General features: G+C 35.9%; 1 protein-coding gene across 1 annotated transcript in view; it reads left to right on the top strand.

Moving 5' to 3' along the window:
- The window catches only part of LOC121725940 (synaptogenesis protein syg-2-like), a 129,582-nt gene that overhangs the window by 83,909 nt on the left and 22,226 nt on the right, over positions 1 to 23,447 (top strand). Inside the window, exons 2-4 of the mRNA XM_042113139.1 lie at positions 10,365 to 10,497; positions 13,085 to 13,293; positions 18,924 to 19,034. Of these exons, the coding sequence (XP_041969073.1) occupies positions 10,365 to 10,497; positions 13,085 to 13,293; positions 18,924 to 19,034 (453 nt within the window). The remainder of the gene's footprint in view (positions 1 to 10,364; positions 10,498 to 13,084; positions 13,294 to 18,923; positions 19,035 to 23,447) is intronic.

Below are 23,447 nucleotides of genomic sequence, written 5' to 3'. Positions count from 1 at the left end.
ACCAGCGAGATTGCGTGGCAGGCGGTGAATGACTTTGCCCAGGATGTAATCACTGCAAAGGAGGAGGCCGAGCGCAGGAGAGAACGGGAGGCGTTCGACCCCTTGAGACGGCCGAGAAGAAGACGCGCACCACGGAGTGGCCGCAGCGCCTTTTCTTAGCTAGGATACTCGGGGTGGTAGTGTGGGGACATCGCCGCCCATTACACCGAGTTCCAGAGAGAGCCGTGATGCGCATGGTGCTCCTGCACATCGCGGCCACCGTGTGGGCTTTTCTAGGCCACCTCGCGAGGCGACCTAGAAAAGCCTGCATGTTTTGATGGGTCTGACACAGACAAACGTTGGCAAAGTTGCGGTGGGTTGATCGTGCCCGTAACTTTGCCTAAGCGGTGAGTTGAGCACCATGGGGTTTTAGTGGGTAGTTCCTCGGAGAGTCCCACATACCCCGGCCGATGCCCCAATCCGCCGGGGATGCGTAACGCATTTCCCCATGTAAAAAAAAAAAAAAAAAAAAAAAAAAAAAAGGCTCAATATTGAAAAGTAATGTGCGTCGTTATTAATATTCCATCGTCATGGCTTTTCATCATGGCCACAACGCGTCGAGATCGAATAGTATGTCAGCCACGGCATGAATTTCGCTATTTTGGTCGTTCTGTGATTGCCACAACGCGTCGTGGCCGTTTTTATTAGATCCACAACACGACTTTCGCGTTGTGGCTGTTATAACAGTAAAACAGCCACAACGCGAAATTCGTGTTGTGGCTCACATCAAGTTGTGATCACAGGATTACAACCTGATGTGAGCTATTTTTCCGCTCAATAAGCGTTTTCTGTCTTTGAGCTTATTTAAATTACTAGATGGCGTCTGCAACCTCGTTTATCGCGCAGGGGCCGTACACGTCTTTTTTGGGGGAAAAAAATTATCCTATGTCCTTTCCCGGGACTTATCTCGTATCTCCATATTAAATTACCTCAAAATCGTTACAGCGGTTTGGGCGTGGAAAGTAACAGACTGACAAATACACTTTCGACTTTATAATATTAAAGCATAACTAAAACATTTATTGACAATTATAATTTATACTACTAAATAAAATCTCTACACCGCAAGCGGAAATTAAAAAAGAAAAGAAGACAAAAAGAAGATAAAGAATTAAAAAAGCTATTATATTTTCTAACAAAAATTTCGACACAATATTGCATTTGTAAGTTAGAATTTTTGTCGAAATGCGAGTTCTATTATGGTAGTGTTTCAATGGCTATTATTTTCTTATAAATGGGTGTGAGCCAAACGTTATGTCGTCAAATTTTATTTATCTTCCTTCAAGATACCTATAATTTTGGAGAAGACGACCGTTTTCACTGTCATTGTCTAATAAAAGCTTTATTTCACGGCATTATACTGTCTTGAGGAGATCACGATACAATACGCTTTGAGATAATATTATTATCTTTGATGTGATAATAATCAATGGCATATTATATCTATTGAAAAAAAATTAAGTGTGTATGTTTTTTTGTTATTATATCATATTATTATTATTGATTTTGAAAATAACTTTGAACATTGTTAATAACTCTGGAGATTCTTCTTAACGTAGCTTAACGGGTTCATTCGTTGTGTAGCAGCAAAAAAAGCAGTGCACATAAAGCGAGAGACACATATAAAACTAACAAAAACCCTATATTTTCGTCAGGGGTGTTTTTCAGCACATTGAATAGCGAAAGATGATTTGAACTCACAACTCTCCGATCAGTTATCACCACTTGTATAAATGTAGGTACAATTAAATAAATTAATTTACATGGGGAAAACAATAATATTATGATTGTTAATAGACATTAGACACCACCTTTTTAACATGGGGAACCCCCTTTTTTTCGCATTCTCAACGGATTGGGGACATCGGCCGGGGTATGTGGGACTCTAAGAGATTACCCACTAAAACCCCATGGTGCTCCCTCCACGCTTAGGCAAAGTTACGGGCACGATCAACCCACCACAACTATACCAACGGTTGTCCGCGTCTCGCAGACTCATCAAAACATGCAGGCTTATCTAGGTCACCCTGCGGGGACGCTTAGAAAGGCCCACACGGGGGCCACGATGTGCAGGAGCACCATGCACATCACGGCTCTCTCTGGGACTCGGTGCAATGGGCGGCGGTGTCCCCACACTGCCACCCCGAGTATAATGGACGGACCTACAATATTTAGTCATGTAATAATATTGTGAATCAAGTCAATATTGTCCGTGATTGCTAGGTTTAACATAAACTGACCAATTCACGTAGATTCGCCCACAGAGTATAAAGACCGTTCTGTGATTCATATTTACCCTTTTCTGTGGGTTTGAAATGATCCGACCAAATGACGTAGGTTCACCATTCGCCTACGAACCAATTCCACTAATAGTAACACGAGCTTTACTCAACCGATGGACCGTAAGTTGTAGTTTGTAAATGAACTAATGACCACACGTCAGACCCGTTTAACTCGAGCAAACATCTTCTGATGAACGTCACAAACACTCGGGAACATCGAAACTATTAACTAATATTGTGCCCCACTAAATCAGTTTATAATGGTTCGACCTTTGGACTCGTATATTTAACTTCAAACACTCATCAGTCATCATCAACAGATAAGGGACAGAAAATGAGGCGCGCGTATGACGCATAAAAGCAATAAAATGGCTAGATCTAGATACAGCTAGATTTTTTCGATTTTGTGTTACCAGTATGTATCTTAGCGCTTTATCTATATCTAACTATAATATTATAAAGCGAAAGTTCGTTTACGGACCGCGAAATATTGTAATTTATTTTATACCAAGCGTGAAACAGCAAGGTTTCCTGTGAGAACGTGGTATTTCTCCGGTCAAGCCGGCCCATTCGTGCCTAAGCATGGCTCTCTCACGTATTCACGGAAACCGTATATTTGCGGGAAATGTACGGTTTCCGTGAAATTACACTTAAATAATTAAATATAATCAAAACAAATATTAGGGTAGGGTCAGCATCATAGTATTTTTTACAATTTGGTTACTGGACTATTTTCTACTGATGTTAAAATTAATATTTAGTTGGATTTACCCATTTTATATTGACAAATAACCTTATATCACATAAACAGATGTCAGATCCTAAAAATAAATAATAATTGTTTTTAAATTTTCCGATTAAAACCTGTCACAAAAATAACTATCAAATTTTTAAATGTCAAAAAATTAAGGTACACAATGTCAAACTAAATTAATAACGAGACAATTGTCCAATTACATTACATCACCAATAATTTAATTGAATTGTCCATAATATTAAAAATTATAAAAATGTTAATATTATACCAATGTAAACTTAAATAAATAAGAAAATAAATGAATATAATAAAATGTCCATAAAATATATAAGTAAAATTAACAAAATATATCAGGTCAAAAAAAAATGCGGTGAATTGTACCTACATATAAATTAATGTACAAGTAATCTAAATTCTAATATATAATATAACAATGAGTCGCTGAATGTGTTGCTAAGCGCAAAACTCGAGAACGGCTGAACAGATTGGGCTAATTTTAGTCTTAAAATATTCGTAGAAGTCCAGGGAAGGTTTTTAAGTGACACGAAGTTCACCGGCACAGCTAGTATATAAATATAAGTCGGGTTTTCCTTCCTGCGCTGTAACTCCAGAACGCACGAATCGATTTCCACGGTTTTGCATTCGTTGGAAAGGCCTCGGGCTCCGTGAGGTCTACAGAAAAAAAAAAACAGAAAAAACTTCAAGAGAAAAGCAGGAAAACAGGGAAAATCATTTTATGGCAAAACAACGTTTGCCGGGAGAGCTAGTAATAATTGAAATGTGTTGTAATAATATTGAATTTCATAGACATGTCTGGTCGTTTAATAATTTTCCATATTTTTATGTCTGTTGACTTCTAGTGCTTCCAAAGCGTCCATTTTCTTACTTTTGGATGGTTTTTTTAGGGCACTCCACAACTGAACAAGTCCATCGCGTATATCACGTCATAAGACAATGTCTCGAAAACAAGAATTACTGCTTAGCGGCCTTTCTAGACGTGCAACAGGCATTTGATCGAGTCTGGCACAAAGGATTACTCGCAAAAATAAAAAGACTCTTACCGCACTCCTTGTATCACATTATAAAGTCCTACTTGAGCGATAGACTATTTCAGGTCAAATAAGGAGAAGCTAGATCTTCGCTGTACCCAATAAGAGCTGGAGTCCCACAAGGCTCTGTTCTAGGTCCTGTGTTGTATAACTTCTACACGTCCGATATTCCCACCGTTGCCGACGTGAGTGTTGCGACATACGCTGATGATATTGCTTACCTGGCCGTTGATAATGACCATGAAAAAGCCAGTGAAAAACTCCAGCATGTCCTAAATTTAGTCTCCTCATGGTTCCAAAAGTGGCGCATTCGAGCTAGCGCACTCAAATCAAATCACATCACCTTTACCCTAAGAAGAGGTAACTGTCCCCCAGTATACCTAGAGAATAGTGCTTTACCTCAGACAGACTGTGTAAAGTACCTGGGTTTTCATCTGGACCGACGAATCACGTGGAAAAATCATATTAAAGCAAAGCGAGATCAAATCAACCTTAAGTTCCGCAACCTGAACTGGCTGTTAGGAAGAAAATCACCACATTAAAGCCTATTTGGACATATGGAATTCCAATATGGGGAGTTGCCTGTAAAAGCAATATCATGTGCCTCCAAAGAGTGCAAAATAATATTAGAAGGAACATAGCCAAAGCTCCATGGTTTACTAGATCCAGCGAAGTACATGAGTACCTAAATGTACCAACTGTGGCCACTGAGATTGAACGCTATAAAAATCAGCACGCCATACGCCTTACCAATTATGTAAACCCCCTTGCCCAGGAACTGCTCGACTCCCGCAACGTGGTTAAAAGATTGAAAAGAAACCACTTACTCGTATTTCACTGATTAGAGTATGAAGCACTGGCTTCAGATTCTCTTAAACGCCATTCAATCATTCAAAACATCTAATTATAGTCTGGCGACTGATTGTAGATCGAATACAAAAAAAAAAAAAAAAAAAAAATATATATATATATATATATATATATATATATATATATATATATATATATATATATATATATATATATATATATATATATATATATATATATATATATACATATATATATATATATATATATATATGAAAATGACATTTTCATCGGATACCTGCCATCGGCACGTGCCGCACGTTGACAATTTAATCTCATGTTCAATCAATCTTGTGTAAGTGTATACGTACACATATTTTTCACACAGATGAAAACCAATTTTGGTTACGTTTGACAACTCGAGATTGTTGCTCTTATCCGCTAGGTATATTAACTTTATGATATAATATACCTCCACATGTTTTATTTTTTTTATTTTTCACAAGTGTTACGACAGCGCTCTGAGCTCCGCTGTCATAAAACTGCACTATTTTACTAAACGTCTAGTAATAAAACGAAAATATTTGTCTGTAATTAAGGAAGCATAATTCATTTTACTACTTCGCGGTAAAATATCCTCCTTTATTTCATAGCCTGAATATAATAATAAATTATGCATAGAGAGCAACAGAGAACTCCAATTACTAAGCGGAGATAAATGTTGGTACTAAAATGGAAATTTCACCAGAAGACTTAATTTCGTCATATCTTTCTTCGAGTTAAAAAAAGGGGGAATTAGGTACCTACAAAGTTTTTATTTTTGAAATGATTAAAAATAATGGTCCACTTTATTAACCGACTAAGTTACAGCCAAGTTAAGGTCAATGTCACGAAAATCGCCAAGCTGGTTGGTATAATAACATATCTCTAATTAAAAGCGTCTAAAACAATTTAATTAATCCTTACTAATATTTTAAATGTGAAAGTGTGTCTGTCTGTCTGTTACTTCTTCACGTCAGAGCCGCTAAACTAATTTAGATATGAGTATGAAGATACTTTGAGAGACGTAAAAAAATAAATAGTTGCCGCGCGATAAATAAACTTCTTCGCAACTTAATATAATAATTTATCAGTTAGGTCTAGCATCAAATGCTAGACCTAACTGATAAATTATTATATTAATACGCGAGCGAAAAACTTTGTATCCCTTTTGACAAAAATGCGGAAACGTGGGTGATTGAAATTTTGCAAAGTTCTTTTACTAGCTGATCCGACAACTGTTGTTTTGCCATATAAAGTATTTCGCCCATATTATTTTACTAGCTGTTGCCCGCGACTTCGTCCGCGTGGACTTCAGTTTATAGCGCGCGATGTCAACAAAATTGGTGTCAAAAGCTTTTATAAAAAAAAAACCCTTGTGTCTCTTATATCAAAACAGCTGTGCAGTGTGCACATAATATTTCATTTTTTAAAATTAAACTTTATATATTATGCCAAATTTGAAAGCTTATTTAGCCCCCCAATTACACAGCTTTACCCATAAACTATTTATCATTGATAGGTTTAGCCCCAATTTCACCAACGTATGTTAGTGTTGTAAACAGCTTGTTAAAATGTCATGTCTTCTCTTTCATTCATAAGAAAAATGAAAGAGGTAACGTGATACTAATTCGAGCGTTAACTTTAACAGTCTTTGGTGAAATTCGGGCATAAGGTCACTATATATAATATAAAGTACTGACTTATAATTAATAACGTAAAATAGAGTTAACAACCGAAAAAAATCGAAATTCGAATATATAATGATACCACCTCTTATAGAAAGATGTTGGGCAAGCGTTAGCGCGATGTAAGAGACGCACGGCGCCATCTAGTCTGAATTTAGAACTAACTTAATTTGAACAAATTTTCGTATTTTCACCCCCTTACAACCCCTTGTTCCAGTAAAAAAGTAGTCTATGTCCTTTCTCAGGCTTTAGACTATCTGTATACAAAATTTCATTACAATCGGTTCGGTAGTTTTGGCGTGAAAGCGAGACAGACAGAGATACTTTCGCATTTATAATATTAGTATAGATTAGTATAGATTGAAGTGACCTAATAAGTATGTTACCATGACAACGTCCATCGCTATCCCGTCACACAAATAAAGGTCGAAGTCAGTCTTGAGTTGTAATAAGATGACGCCCGCAACTCCGTTGCGCCAAAATTCTTTATCGCGCGAACCGTACATTTTTCCGTGATAAAAACAATCTTAGGTCCTTTCCCGGAACTCAAAGTATCTCCATGCCAAATTTCAGCAAAATCGGTTCAGAGGTTGGAGCGTAAAGTGGTAACAGACAGACAGACAGACAGAAAGCCAGACACACTTCGCATTTATAATAATATTAGTATAATTAGTATGTACAGTATGGATATGGTGAAGGAGTGCATTGAGCTAATATTATTTTGAAATTATGCTTTTGTCATACATTTTTTAACAAATAAAACATTATATAAAAAAATAAAAAAAAATTATACTCTTTCGTTTATGGTTTAAGTCCGTTGTCAAATTAAAAATTATTTAAAATGGATGTTTTTTTTTAATTAAATCTCAAATAGTCAATGCCTTAAAACAGGGAACCAAAAAAAGAAGATAATTAAATTTAAGGTCGAATTTCGACCATTGGGCGATCTTCAGTAATAATTGAACAAGGAAATAAATTTTCGTAGTGTGAAATTTTTGTTGTATTAACCCGGGCCGGAACCATGAGCTCACTTCACTCTACGAAAAGTTATTTCCATGTTTAATACCTCGATAGTGGGAATTTTTGAAAAATTTTGCTCAATAGCAATCTATAATAAACTAGATGTCCCGCGTGGCTTCGCCCGCGTAAATTAAGAATTTCACAGAAACCGTACATTTTCGAATAAAAATAGCTATAAATACTCCTTTCACGTGGTCTACTTTATATAAATGCCAAATATTGCTACAAAAATTGCTCCAGCAGTTCGTGAGATAAACCCTTTCTAATATTTTCCCCGTTTTTACCACATTTTCCTGAGTTTCTTCGGTCATATTAGTCTTAGCGTGATAATATAATACAATATAGCCTATAGCCTTACTCGATAAATGAGATATCTAACACTGAAATAAGTTTTTAAATCGGACCTGTAGTTCCTGAGATTAGCGCATTGAAGCAAATATACTCTTCAGGTTTATAATATTAAGTATAGATTTTTTTAAATTATCGCTTTACAAACTCGAGCCTCAATCTAAAAGACTATGAAAAGGCTCATAGTCATGGGACGATGCATGGTATAATATTATGGTAGTGATGAAATGATGATGAATGTAATTTGCATAGAAGCATATGCTTTCCGTTCTTAAAACAACGCCGAAACTTGTATCTATAAAGAATCAGGAGTTCTCTCAGCACCTTCCGAACCACGGTATACCAGGTATACCTCGGTGCAAAATCTTACTTGTTTGTAGCATATGCTTAGAATACGAGTACTTCTCACGAAACCGAAGTCACCACAATTTTCCCCATAAAATTTTTAAGGAGTTACCTTGATTACTTATGGATCCTTTATCAGATTACCACTTTGGGAATATGATACCAAATTGGGATGATACCCTACATACCAAAGGAAAAATTTTGAAAATCGGTTAACAAACGGCGGAGTAATCGTTGAACATAAGAAAACGAACATAACACCTCCCCCATTTTGAAAGTCGGTTAAAATTGTAGCCTATGTGTTATTCTGATGTATAAACTATATTATTGTAAAGTTTTATACAAATCCGTTCAGTAGTTTTTGCGTGAAAGAGTAACAAACATCCATACATCCACACATCAACACATCCACACATCCACACATCCATACATCTATACATCCATACATCCAAACAAATTTTTGCCTTTATAATATTAGTAGGAAGTAGGATATACAATACAACCTATAATAATACATTACTATAATATTGTAGGTATTTTTGTGTGTGAGCGCGCCGACACCGACTCAACTCCGGCGTTTTCATTAAATTACTGGCGTAATGAATAAATGCATTACACCGGGGATTCCTTTCTACACTTTTTCCTTATTTTATTATAAAAAAGTAAGAAAGTGCCTTATATTAACTAATTTTTAGGGGTCCGCGTCTTAAGTGAAATTGAAGTCCGTAAAGAAAATTATCTGTAACGAATGATTCTACCTTGTTCCACGAAGCAAAAAATGTTCTCAATATTAATGTAAAAGTTGGATAAACTGGATTATAAATAAGAAATAAAATATTTTTTTATGAAAGGCTCCGGGCAATAAAGGCGTCATATCAAAACTCGTTTTTTACAGGAGAAACAAAATAAAAATAAAATATGAAAAAAATAGGGGTGATAGACCGATATTAGCTAAGAGGAGCCAAAATTCAAATAATATTAAAAAGGGCGTAACCGGCGTTTACCACTTTATTGCCCGGGGCCAGCGATGTAATAAAAATTGTAAAAAAAAACTAGGAATAGTACAATAATTATTAACAATACTGAATACAATGTAGGTGATATCTCTCACTCAAATTATTTACTGCTTCTTTAAAATTACAGAACCTTTTTCTATATTTATAACTTAATATCTTATCTTCTTTACAAGATTTTAATATTACATGTAATAAATATAACTTTAACGGCGATCCTAAAAGAGTTCTTTTTAATGTAAATGAGATTTAAGGAATAATTTTTGTCATTTGCGTAATAAGGAACTGGTGTCGAAAGCTGTCTCAAATTTTATTGTATTATATGTTTGTTATTTTCAACACAGAGAAATATGATAAAGCTTACTTTGAACAGGGATTCAAGAATAATCTGACAGGTTTGATATTATGATTATATAACAATGTAAAGTTTAGTTACTGAGAAATAGTTGTGTATGTAGTAGGGTTTTATTGATATAGGTACTGATTTCTCCAATGTTCCAATAAATTATCCACAAAAATTTAGTATGTGACTTCCGAATACATATTAAGTCATTAAAAATAATATGTTTTTATTTACCGTTAAAAAAATTTATACAATTATGTATTATTAGTATCGCAAGCTCACCGTAAAAAACCCGTAATAAGAAGCCCACGTTTTTAAACCAAAACCTCGATAATACTTATAACGTGGTAAAAGTGTTTATATGTACATACGATGTAAGTGGCGGCCGAAAAGGAATATCTTCCGACCAAGCGAGATAGCACGCTCGGTCAGGCTCAAGACCGCAGACGTTGTATATTATAATATATATTTTATACAACATCCTTATCTTGCCGTTCTCCAAAACTGCGATAGCGCGATGCAGTATTGTGAGGCTAATTGTGGGTTATATCGCCCCAAGTTCATCTATCCTTACTCACTTTCTCATTTTATAGTAGAAGAATAAAGGTTTAATATTTTTCTTGTATTCCAGTGTCGACGGTGGACGTGGATGCGGTGCTGGGGCGCACGGCGTCGCTGCCGTGTGACGTCACGCCCGACGCCGCCGAGGACCGCGTCTACATGGTGCTCTGGTTTCGGAAGAGCGGCGGAAAACCTATCTACAGGTAATATTTCTTTTGGGGATGAATAGCGGACGGTAGGATAAGATGAGGTGCCTATAGTTTAGAGCTAAACGACAGGAGTTGTTATGTTGGCTGACTAGCCGTGATGGTAGGGAGCCGTGCCCTTTGAAACCGGGTTCAAATTGACCTTATGTAATAATAATAATAATAATAATATAACTCTTTATTGCATACCAAAATACAGTACATAATACGAAAGATACAATAATATATATTACTAATTGATGTACAAAAGGCGAACTTATTGCTACAAAGCAATCTCTACCAGTCAACCTTTTGTAGCTACGATAGAAAATTGGGAATGATATAAAAATCGTGTAGGTGCGCAAACTAAACTAATACTAGTGCTTATATTACTAAAACTAAGACAAATTCTAAAACTATTACTAACTATTACTAATGTACTTGGGAAAGTTGTTTTGTTACCTTGTTATTTTGATAGAAAATCCTACGTTAATTTTAATTTGCCTAGTAGTAAATCGTTAAAGTGAACATAGACCACTTAGTTATTTGAAACATAAACTTTTGACAAAAACATTAAGAATTTCGGGTGTTAAAAATTGTATCCGTGTGCGAAAGATAAAATCGTAAGGGATTAAAACGAGTTGGTAGTCTTACTATTTTATATCAGTCACTCCGGCGTTTGATTAATAATATTAAGACGGGGCTAATGAACCGTTGACAGCGTAAACGGATGAGAGGAAGCCGAGCAAAGTCGATCCAATTACCTTTCGGAAATACACTTACGTACTAAGACTAGCGTCTTCGTCGACCGCGTTTTGTCTATGAAATAATCACGTATCTTTTAGATTTCATTGTTTTTGAAAAAATAGATAATTGGCGAATAAGAGGCGAATTGACTTAAGCCCATATTAAACAATACTGTATTCATGAACTCTCATCCTAATTTAGTGCCTGAAAAAGTGTGGCGTAATATATATTAGGTGTATAGTTATTAGATACCAATTGTGGCTTAAATTAACGTCCATTTTGTAAATCATCTAATGCGGGTAATACTATAAATAATCGCCAGGATTAAAAATAACCTAAGTTTTTGTGCACAGAGAAAATAAAATTCCTTTCAAATATGTATTCAATTGAAATATAAAAGCAGAATCACAGTGGAGCAGCCGAACAAAGCATTTATTTAAGAATAACAATTTCATTCAGAGCGGGCTTACATGTAAAACGTATCGCAATAAGTACCAAAATAATAATAACAGAGGAAATAAAGGTTTCGGGGATAATACCTTCATAAAAAAGCTAGTTAAATTGTTTAACGTACCTGCGAACAGCGGGGCGCACAATCAAATCAATTCCCAAAGCTTCTTGCTGTATAAATTAGGATGAAGGTTGAGCTCGTCCGGAAATTGAAAAACTTCAGTTACCTTCAAATTTTTTTTCTAGAATTTGACAGCCTTTGGGGCCATAAATCCGGAACGACCTAATTGAAAACGATGGATTTAATTTACTTTAAAACGTAAACAGAATAAACTCCAGCCGTGGTTGTGGTGACGTTGTATTTTTGATACAAAACACTACATTATTTAGTTGTAAATTGTAATTCGTGTTAAATTTTAAATTTTTTTATTAATTTCGTTTCGTTCTTCCTAATGTTTATACAATATTACTAGCTGTCCCGGCAAACGTTTCTTTGCCATATAAAGCATTTCGCCCGTATTATTTTATTGAAGTGACTAAATAAGTATGGCACCATGGCAACGTCCATCGCTATCACGTCGCACAAACAATGGTCGCCGTCAGTCTTGAGTTGTAATAATTTACTATTATTTATTCAACAAATTAATGCACTTATCAATATAAAAAGTACCCAGTAGCCGATTCTCAGATCTATAACTGAATATGCATATAAAATTTGGTAAAAATTAGTAAAGCCGTTTCGGAGGACTACGGTGAATAACATTGTGACACGAGAATTTTATATAGAAGATAAGATGAAGACGAAATTGAACATTTATGACTGTTCGAGGTTAAAGTAAGAGCATGCTTTTGTGTAACCGCAGAATTTGTAATTTAAACTAGATTTTCTAGTTTTCTCTCGCAGAAAGAGAGTAAGCGGTCCCCTAGACGAATAATTTTATTGTGCAACGTATTGCGTAGTATTATTATTGACCGTCTAGGGTGATATTGAACATGCTTTCAATCTAAATGTCAAATAAACTGTTCAATAAAATTGAAGCGTGATATTGAACGTGATATTGGGCCGGCTAAAGAAACAGAGAGTGTGCTTGTGTAGGTGCTGCGCGTAATATATTGATTACTTATTTTGTTTTATGAATTATTTCTTCCTAACTGGTCTGTTTTCAAGGAAACTAGCCACAGTGATCGGAATCGGCGTGGGTGCCATATTTTTTCAGTCAGAGTTTCAACTGATGACAGGTGATAGGTAGAAAGGTGAGAAAATTCTTATTGACAGTTTTTCTGTCAATAAAAACCACTTCGTGTGAGTCGGGTCCATTCCTTAGCGACAAATTAAACATCTAAAACTCTCTTAGGTACAACATTCAACAATATGTACAACCCTTTTGGTTGGTTTGGTTTTTTTCAGTTTCGACGTGCGTGGGCGGTCGTTCAACAAGGCGCTGCAGTGGTCAGATCCGGGCGCGTTCGGTCCGCGCGCGTACTTCGCGACTATCACGCGGCCCGCGGCGCTCACACTCAGCTCCGTACAACTCGACGACGAGGGCACGTACCGTTGTCGAGTCGATTTCAAGAACTCCCCGACGAGAAACTTCCAGATACGCCTCGTTGTTATTGGTGAGTGAATTTGGGTACAAATGAGTGGCCGTTGGCTAACGATATTGATACACTGTTACTGTTAAAATCTGAGTGCTTAGTCATTTTGAATGCCCTAATTTTGAAAGTGATATAAGATATCAAAATGTATGGGATTTGAATGCCTTGACTTGTTATTTTGAAGAAAACGGCCATGGAGCTTGCGATTTGAAATAGGACATCGATATGTGACATGACTCTAATTTACAAGTGTATCTAAGTAATTATTACATTACATTAATTTCCTTGGTTTGCATTGGAGTAGATTATGATACAGGAAACACGAGAAAGATTTCGGTTAATGTCACTAAATGGAATGTAACGAATCCAATAAGATATTATGGTCTAGAATACATCGTATTAGAAGATATTGTATGATAAGATAATGTGACTTACACGTGTAGGTAAGAGGAAGCAATTATCAAGCAGACATTAAAACAAAAGGTTGTAAGCGTAGATAATACACTTACATATTCCACAACGGCGGGAATCAATTCAGTCATTATGAACACGGCGGTAGCGACGTCCCGCGGACATTTAATTATCAGTCCGGGGCCTCGGAGGTCTGGGGACTGATAAAAACGTCCCGGTAACAATGACACAGATAAAATCTGCTTGAGACAGGTCGAATTTAAAATAAAATTAGTGAACGGATAAAAAGTTTTATTTTGATTGCTATTTTATCATTCCATTCATAAATCTTATAACATCTTGGGAATCTCCTGAATCTTTAATATGTCCACTTGCGAACGGATCTGGTTTTAGTTTTGGCATATATTTTATCTGTTGAGATCAAATACTAAGAGTAAACAGAACGATACATTTTTAACATTTACTTCTTGGTTTTTACGATTCATAATTACCTAGTAATATTTAAGTTGGTCTTTAACCAGATTGCCAAGAATAGTACTGTTCAATACAAACGATTTTTGATTAATTAGAGTGGGCTAATATTTGCTGACGGACGTACGTGTCCAAGACATTTACAAGAGGCTACTTTATTACTTTTTGATTATATAGAAAACAGTAGCAACATAATATTTTTATGGGTCATAATTTTGTGTGAATGTGTGGGTGGCACGTGTAAGGCGAACATTACATCAAGACATGTGAAGTGCGTGTCGATAGGAACATGTTGGGTTCCGCAAGTATTTATAACAGATTTAATAGAACAGAAAGATTACAGAGTATAAATCTTAAAATGATGGCTATAAGTACATAAAACAGAGTACTCTTGACAAAGAAAGTATTGAAATAAATGAGGATATTGTTTGGAATTTTGTTCTAATGGACATTATTCTGTAAAAATAAAAACTAGTCAGTAAATGCAAAATATTTTATTATAAGCATCGCCATGTTTCATAAAAAGAACGAGAAGTATGCTATTGAAATAAATCTGCTAATTAGTTTGGGATAAAAGTTGTTCGAATTTATTATTCAAATCATCTCATTGTGTTTGATTGAGAGATCTTTTATTCCACACATTTCTATAGCGGCTTAAAATTATTCGTTTCTCTTTTGAAAAGAGAAATAATTTTCTATTTCTTGATCATTCTTTTATTTCTTGGACTCATAATTGCGTAATTGGGCTATCCAATATTTCAGACCATTGTATTTAAATCTTTTCTATTTAAATCTTGACATGTATCCAGATGTAGTTTGTTAGGGTTCCGTACCCAAAGGGTAAAAACCGAACCCTATTACTAAGTTGGCTGTCCGTCTGTCCGTCTGTCTGTCCGTCTTTTTTTTTCACAGAATATATTGTGTATCTGTTGCCGCTATAACACATACTAAAATAACAAATATTAAAATCAAAATAAAATTAATATTTTAGGGGGGCTCCCATACATGATACAACAAACGTGATTTTTTGGCCTTTTCTGCTCTATATCAATAATTACAACAGTTTAGTATTTAGTAGTATAGTATTTAATAATAATTTTAAAATAAAATAAAAAATAAAACCGGCCAAGTGCGAGTTAGACCCCCCTATGAAGGGTTCCGCAGCAGCAGTAAGGATTATTTTTATGAAATCAAAAAGTTTTTCATTTATTTTTATATTTCAGTTGATTTAATGAAAGTTTATTTGATGTTTACTACTTGCTAGATCTCGTTCAAACCAATTTTCGTTGGTAGTTTTTATAGTAATGTACATCATATATTTTTTTAGGTTTATCATGCCCTTACTTTAGAAGTTAGAGGGGGGGCGAGACACATTTTACCACTTTGCAAGAGTCTCTCTCGCAGACTATTCAGGTTAGAAAAAAATAATATAAGGAACCTCAAAATGATTTTTAAAGACCTATCCATAGATACCCCACGCGTATAGGTTATGTTTCAGTTGTACCTATGGGGACCCCTAAAATTTTTTATGGTTTTTCCATTTTTATATCAAAATCTTAATGCCGTTCATAGACTACATCTACTTACCAAGTTTCAATAGTATAGCTCTTATAGTTCCGGAGAAAAATGACTGTGACATACGGACGGACAGACAGACAGACAGACCGACAGACAGACATGACGAATCTATAAGGGTTCCGTATTTTGCCATTTGGCTACGGAAACCTAATGAAGGGGGGCTCCCATACAAAAAATACAAATTTTGGCCAAATTTTGCTGTATAATGGTACGGAACCCTTCGTGCGCGAGTCCGACACGCACTTGGCCGATTTTTTATAATAATTAATTATAATTGCAATTAATGTATTCTGTGTTAAGCTTAACTTAAGTTATCCATAGGTACTTTAAGTTCAGTTGCGGTGTATGTTTTGCTGGAAAAGAGACAGAATGAATATTAACATAACTCAATACAACATGTTATGAAATAAGAAAATTTATCCAATAAGACGTGGTTCTGTGGAACGAGCACAATCCAGCTCTTTGCGTTGCCGTGAAAGTATTCTAAAGCAATAAGCGCGGGAGTAGCTGCGAAAGAAATTACCCCATTCATGGCGACGAAAGACGCTGCAAAGGAGATGAGGGAAGTAAATTACTTTTATACAGAACAAAGAGTTTAAAGTGAGCCTACATATATGCAACTCCATTGAAATCCATTAGGCAGCTCGCGCCAAGAGGCCGTTTTGCGGAGAATCTTTTATTAGCGAAGGGACGGCAGCACAAAGAGCTCTGTAATCACGTACGTTTGTAAAGTAATAAAATTATTTCAACGAAAATCCACGAATTATACCCGAGCTAACAAATATTTGTTCGATAGCCGTTTGAGTGGCTTTTCAGTATTAATGAGTCCCGTTTGTGGTGTATTTTTAATAAGATCTGGGCAACGAAATGGTCGGAGAAAAAGAAAATTGGTGTACGAAGGTTCAACGTAGCCTTTAATGCCTAATTTTATTCGAGGAGTCGATTAAAATACATAATCTAATGTTTCTAGAGGATTTTTGCTTCCGGGGGCTAGTTTATTCAAGTTTAAGACCTTGTTGGTTCCTCGGGGGCCTGTAGTGCCCCAGCATGGGGGTTAACTATCACAACTGCGTTAATATTCAACATGTATTCATAGATCTCGGCGGGCCGGAGTGAGCGGAATAGTAATTTATTCGTAAAATGCTAGGTTAACTATCATTATAATATTTAACTATTCAAGTAAAATATCAGATGCGCAACCTATTATAATCTGTTCTAAATACCATCTAAACTTATAATATAATTTAATACTAAAATATTATATTACTAGCTGTCCCGGTGAACTTCAAGCCATTTTCGAGTTTTAGCGTTACTAACACAATTGAAAATCCATATATATATATATATATATATATATATATATATATATATATATATATATATATATATATATATATATATATATATATATATATATATATATATATATATATATATATTATAATAATTCAAATTATTTCATATTATGTACATCTGTACCATCGAGGTAGTTGATTCCTATGCAATTAAACCTTATCTGTGATGTGTAGAAACACGAAAAAACTATCACACAATTACTTCATATTATACTTAATTACTTTGTGAACTTTTATTCACATTACCGATCAACTGACATTGTACCATCGAGGAAGTTGATTCCTATGCGATTGACAGACCAACGTTATTTGGTCGAATTTGTCAATTCAATGTTAATTAATAATTGTGTTCTGTCAGCTGGGTTTGACGTCACGCCACCAAACTACTTAGGTCCCTGATTTGCATAGGAATCAACTTCTCTGTTAGTACAACAAGAGAAATAATTATTGGTTCATAGGCAAATGGCCTACCTAAGTTATTTTGCAGTTATGCGAAGTCAATGATAGTCGTGATTTATTTTTTGGCCTTGACATAGCCCAATAAAAAAAACAGGCTGGCAACGCACCTGCAGCTCTTCTGATGTTGCGAGTGTCCATGGGCGACGGTAGTTGCTTTCCATCAGATGACCCGTTTGCTCGTGTGCCCCCTTCATAAAAAAATTACGTGTGTCCACTATCTGCCTATGAATAAATTACTCTAGTAGTACTAAAGTCATAAAATAAGTAGTGCACAAAGTTTTTGTGCTTAAACATTCTATGGAATCGTAATAAGACCATGATGGTATTATAAATTAAATATTAATATATAAAGCGAACGATACTAGAGAGCTATTTGAGAATGTCTTATTTTTCTTGAGATCGTCGATCGGCTTAAGTGATATTGAATTGTACCAGTCTTATTGTTATTGTTATTGCTTCGCCAATTTGCACAGTAAATGTGCTTCAAATATAATGATATTGTGGCTTTACCAGTTACGTTTCTAGAGGAAACAAGCAAAGATGAAATATAAATTAAATTTAAACAGTAAGATACTATTTCAATTGAATAGATGTTTCATCTTTAGTTTCATAAGCTAATATTTTACTTATATACACAAATTCTGTTGCTGGTTTGAAAGAAAAAAAATATAATTGATTTGCAATAATTATGTTTTGTAAATTGTGGTTGACATAATATTATTAAAATGTTTAATTTAATGTATTTACACAAAAATTATACGTGGGCAAGCCAAGCTTCGGCACGAATTGGCCGGCTCGACCGGAGAAATACCACGTTCTTACAGAGAACCGGCGTGAAACAGCGCTTGCGCTGTGTTTCGCCGAGTGAGTGAGTTTACCCTGAGGCCCAATCCCCTACCCTATTCCCTTCCCTACCCTCTCCTTTTCCCTTCCCTTCCATTCCCTACCCTCCCCTATTATCCTATTCCCTCTTAAAAGGCCGGCAACGCACTTGCAGGTCTTCTGATGCTGTGAGTGTCCAAGGGCGACGGAAGTTGCTTTCTTAAAAAAATTGCTTATTTCATTTAAAAAAATTACTATACGTGTATGCCTCTCCACATTGGTCCACGATGGCTAGCTATTACTAACATGTAGAATATAAACAAAAGGAATATAACACTACATACTGATTTATAGAACATCCATCGGCCCACAATGTCAGCCATTCTTTCATATTAATATTTTTCGACTTGTCCGACGACTTTCGAGATAGGAAATCATGGTAGAGGCCTTATTTAAAGAGAGGTCTTGAACACCAATAATAATTATGATCTCTAAATCTCTAACCTCTGAATGAAGTGTTTGTGCGATGATATTTTATCAATGATTTTGTTTCAGTTCCCCCGCATCAGATGCTGCTGTACGACAAGTCGGGCGCCGACGTGTCCGGTGTCGTCGGACCTTTAGAGGAGGGAGCGGCCCTGGTTTTGGTCTGCGAAGTTAGAGGAGGTATGGACTAATATCTCAAAAAAAAATAAGTGAAAATTTCTTCAGTGGCATTGAACTCGCAGCCGGTCATGTGATTTGATGAAAATTCGACGACATCACTTCTGCCAGCACTCCCGGAAAAGCATACCCACCAAACACCCCCATAAAACAAAGGGTTCCAACAGTTTTTTTGTTCGATATAGCCATTGTAATGCTTTTAAGAAACACTTCGCTTCGCTATCTTCACAATAATATGTACATATTACACAGAAAATACATCATTAGCTTTCAGGAATGGCAATTATTCAATATTTTTTAATTATACATTTTCCATTAAAAAACTATTACTGTCAAGAACAAGTTGGTTTTACTTTACCAGTACTACTGCCAGACGTCCAATGTTCTTAATTTTATCACACGAGCCACTGCCATTTTTTCGCTAAATTAATTTTATACTTTAACCCTTATAACACGACATCAGAGACGTCACCAAAATATCGGGTGGTGTGCCCGAAACACCCTAAACAAACACACAACAAAATATTTGTTCGAGGGAAAGTCATCTGACTTTTCATCACTCTGGTTGGAAATCTTTACCTTTAGAATGATGCAGGCACTGAAACAACAGAGTCGTTATAAAGAGTTATTTAAAAGCTTACTATGGAATTAAAATGTGAGAGGGACACTTTTTAAAGTCATTGTATTGTATGCAATAGCTAATTGAAATTAAATGTTTTGTATGCAATAGCTAATTGAAATTAAATGTTTTAATGGTTTCTAAACAAAAATGGCGTTATAACAGAAGTGTTTCCTCAAGTCATCTTTGTTGCTTTAGAAAAACTAGCAATTTGACCGAGCTTTGCTCGGTATTCGACAAAACACGAATAAAATGACATTTTCTTAAAATGATTCCTAGGTAGATCGATTTATCGCCCCCGAAACCCCCTATATACTAAATTTCACGAAAATCGTTGGAGCCGATTCCGAGAGATGATATAAGATTAGTTCTCATATATGTAGATGAGGTCTAAGATTTTTTTAGCTCGTTACTTATTTTATTTTATCACCCAAATTACACAGCAGTTTTCTCGTTATGGCGTCGCGCGAGAGAGAGTAAAAATTACACAACAAGTAAAAATTCATAGACCACAACATAGACTATTGACACAGATTAAATAAAGTTATTTGTTTATTGATTAAGCTTATTACATACTGCAAAAGAAAAAATCCTACATATATATAAAAAGATATGATATGATTGTACAATGTACACACTACACAGCCAGTATTTCGTTAATTCATCAACAGCGTATGGACTACAATCTGCCTTTCCAGTCTGCAACGCATTCAAATTCGAACAAATATACTAGGCAATATTAACTAACACAATTACTATCGGACGCTGAAATAATTCATAACACAATATTGTTTCTATTACAAGACTGACGTTTGTTCGATTCCGATACAACACGTAATGGTTCAGCGTGATTTGTGAGCGATACAAATGATTAATACAGAGACACAGCTTCAACTGTTCGTGTCTAATGACTAATTCGATTATTACGTTTACAATTTGTATGTTTGGATGAGTCCAGTGATATGAGTGTGGAATCTATGACATCATAATGTTACCGAATACCAGTAATTGTAAAATTTTTGGTCAAACTTTTTGATAAATTTAAAAAAGTTACGACTAGTTAGAACTCACTGGTCTTCCCTCTGTTGTGAGTCACATAATATTATGTGAAGGACAAAAAACTGAAATTTAATTTACTTTAAGAATCTTTAAAATTATTATGGTCCAAGTAAGACAGACGGAAAGGTTTGAAGTTTTGTTTTTCATGGAAACTCCTAGACTTCTGCAAGAGACAGAATGTTGGAATTTCTTGTGAGTCGCCTCGGGCGAGAGGGGAGGAGTCACGTGCAGGCCGCGGGCGAGTCGCACGTAGATCCTGTGTAACCTAAATAAAGGACAAATATTGAAATCCTCACAGAAATAGAACTACTCGTGTCAATAATCATAACTGTATATTTCCTTTTTATTTTACGTTGATTAGATAGTTTTATAGTATACTTGATTTTTATAATTTCACTAGTGTTGTTTTTATTTCTTTTAGATATTATTTATTATATAAAGCTTTATGATGAAATGCCAAGCATCATCAAAAATGTTCGCTAAATGGAACCAGAAAACATTCGCCATTGAAACAGTTCAGCCTCGTTGTCATTGAAGCATCTTTGAAATCTTTAAAATGTAGCCGAAATTAAGGCTTTTTATGTCGTTTGACTTCTTTCATGGAAACATTGCGAGAGATATTCCATTCGAATGGGTTCATTGAAAAGTCCGCAGTACGGCCGCCTGGCGGCGCGCCAGTTCTGAGCAGATTATCTCCTGCCCACCGATTGTGATGATGCAGAGGTCATTGTGACCTGACCCGCTTGTATCGGGGGATTGTTCGCGAGCATTTTACGACGATAGCAAGGCTTTAATGTGACATGCGGATCAACTAATCTGTGACATGAAGCGGCGCAGTTTGGAAGCAAGTAGCAATTTACGAAAATTTCGCAGGTAAAGTTACTGGAAAGTTCTATAAATCTTTTCATATTATTCTCATAGCAGTTAGTCGCGCACGTGTATGCGGATGATAAATACCTGGAGGTACGCATGTTGAAGTATAGTTATAGTATCGATAATGAACTGTGTGAATCTTGTTGCGACTCCTATTTAACACTTAATTTACGACAACTTTACGATGGCGTAGCTGTCTACGGAATCGCTTACCCCTCATTATGAAAGCGTTCGACTGTAGGATCGAGCGTCGTTGTGCAATGGCTTGATCGAACGCGGTGGTCTCAGATAATATTAATATTGTTATTAATTTTATTATTAGCACTTGATTTCGCAGAACTATTAATTATGTAAACAATTATTAAAGTCTAATGTTTAGACGGCGCGTGCGGCCATAATTGTAACATAACTTCATACGTTAAGTAAATCATTCAGTTTAATTACGCTCAGCCGAACGATCTTACACGGGAATGTTTGCTTAAATTAATAATTTTGAAAATGGTTAATTTGCACTACAGACTACTGTATATGCCTATATATCAATTGGTTCAGTAATTTATCATCATACATTTCATACTCGCTACTGCTCTTTAACCTACTAGTGTAAAGCCTAAAGTTTAAATTTCTTTTTGAATAACTTTCTATTTCTGATATTATGTTTGGTACTCGTATTTATTTATGTGTACACGACTTAGGAATAATTATAAAATTGTAAAATCTGGAATAATTTATAGGAATTATTGAACTATATAATAATAACTCCCACACCGGTTTCGGTGACGGTGGCCGGTTTCATTGAAACCAGGCCAGCTACGCAGGAGTAATTTTATAGTGCCCAAGTGTGTGCGCAGTACACAAGAGCACTCTCTATTCCTTTACTCTCATAACCCAGTGGGACGGCAGACCGACACGACTGGCGAGAGATCAGGCGCAGGACGGACTTTTTACATGCCCATCCGACGCATGGATCATCTTACTTGTCAGACAATCAGGTGATCAGCCTGCATTGTCCTCACCAAACTTGGAAATAATATGTTTCCAACGCGGGAATCGAACCCACGACCTCCGAGTCAAGAGCCGCGCTATGTACCACTAGACCACGGAGGCGTTAATTGAACTATATTTTGTATATGAAAGCTGAACGAAGGAACAGATTAAAAGCTTTTCATAGGCTACCATGTCATGTTAACGAAGCCCCATTCGCAAATAAAAGCAGCTGTCAGATGCTACGACGTAGTTCTTCGTAGCTCCGGCTCTACGCCGCTACGATGCTACGTAGCAGTTCTACGAAATTGATACAGTGTGATATAAAGTTTATTTTGTACTTACAAAGAAAATTTAATGTGTGTACGATAGAATTAAGTGTTATGTCTTATTAAGTTAAGATTCTATCTATATTTATAACATGGACATATTTTTTTTGTTTCTATCGAATAAGTTCTGAAAATATCGAAAAAAGAAACAACACCTCATTTTTATAGTTTGGACACAAGCTTGCAAATAAAAAACAGTGAAACTTTTTTTAACTTTGCGAGAGACTATCTTAATTAGGTTTTTTTTATGAAATAAGGGAGCAAACGAGCAAACGGGTCACCTGATGGAAAGCAACTTCCGTCGCCCATGGACACTTGCAGCATCAAAAGAGCTGCAAGCGTTGCCGGCCTTTTAAGAGGGAATAGGGTAATAGGGGAGGGTAGGGAAGGAAAGGGAAGGGAAGGGAATAGTTGAGGGTAGGGAAGGGAATAGGGTAGGGGTTAGGGAATTGGGCTTCCGGTAAACTCACTCACTCGGCGAAACACAGCGCAAGCGCTGTTTCACGCCGGTTTTCTGTGAGAACGTGGTATTTCTCCAGTCGAGCCGGCCCA

This window comes from Aricia agestis, chromosome 4 (genome assembly GCF_905147365.1).
Source record: "Aricia agestis chromosome 4, ilAriAges1.1, whole genome shotgun sequence".
Lineage (NCBI taxonomy): Eukaryota > Metazoa > Arthropoda > Insecta > Lepidoptera > Lycaenidae > Aricia > Aricia agestis.
This window is presented reverse-complemented; position numbering and strand designations above follow the sequence as displayed.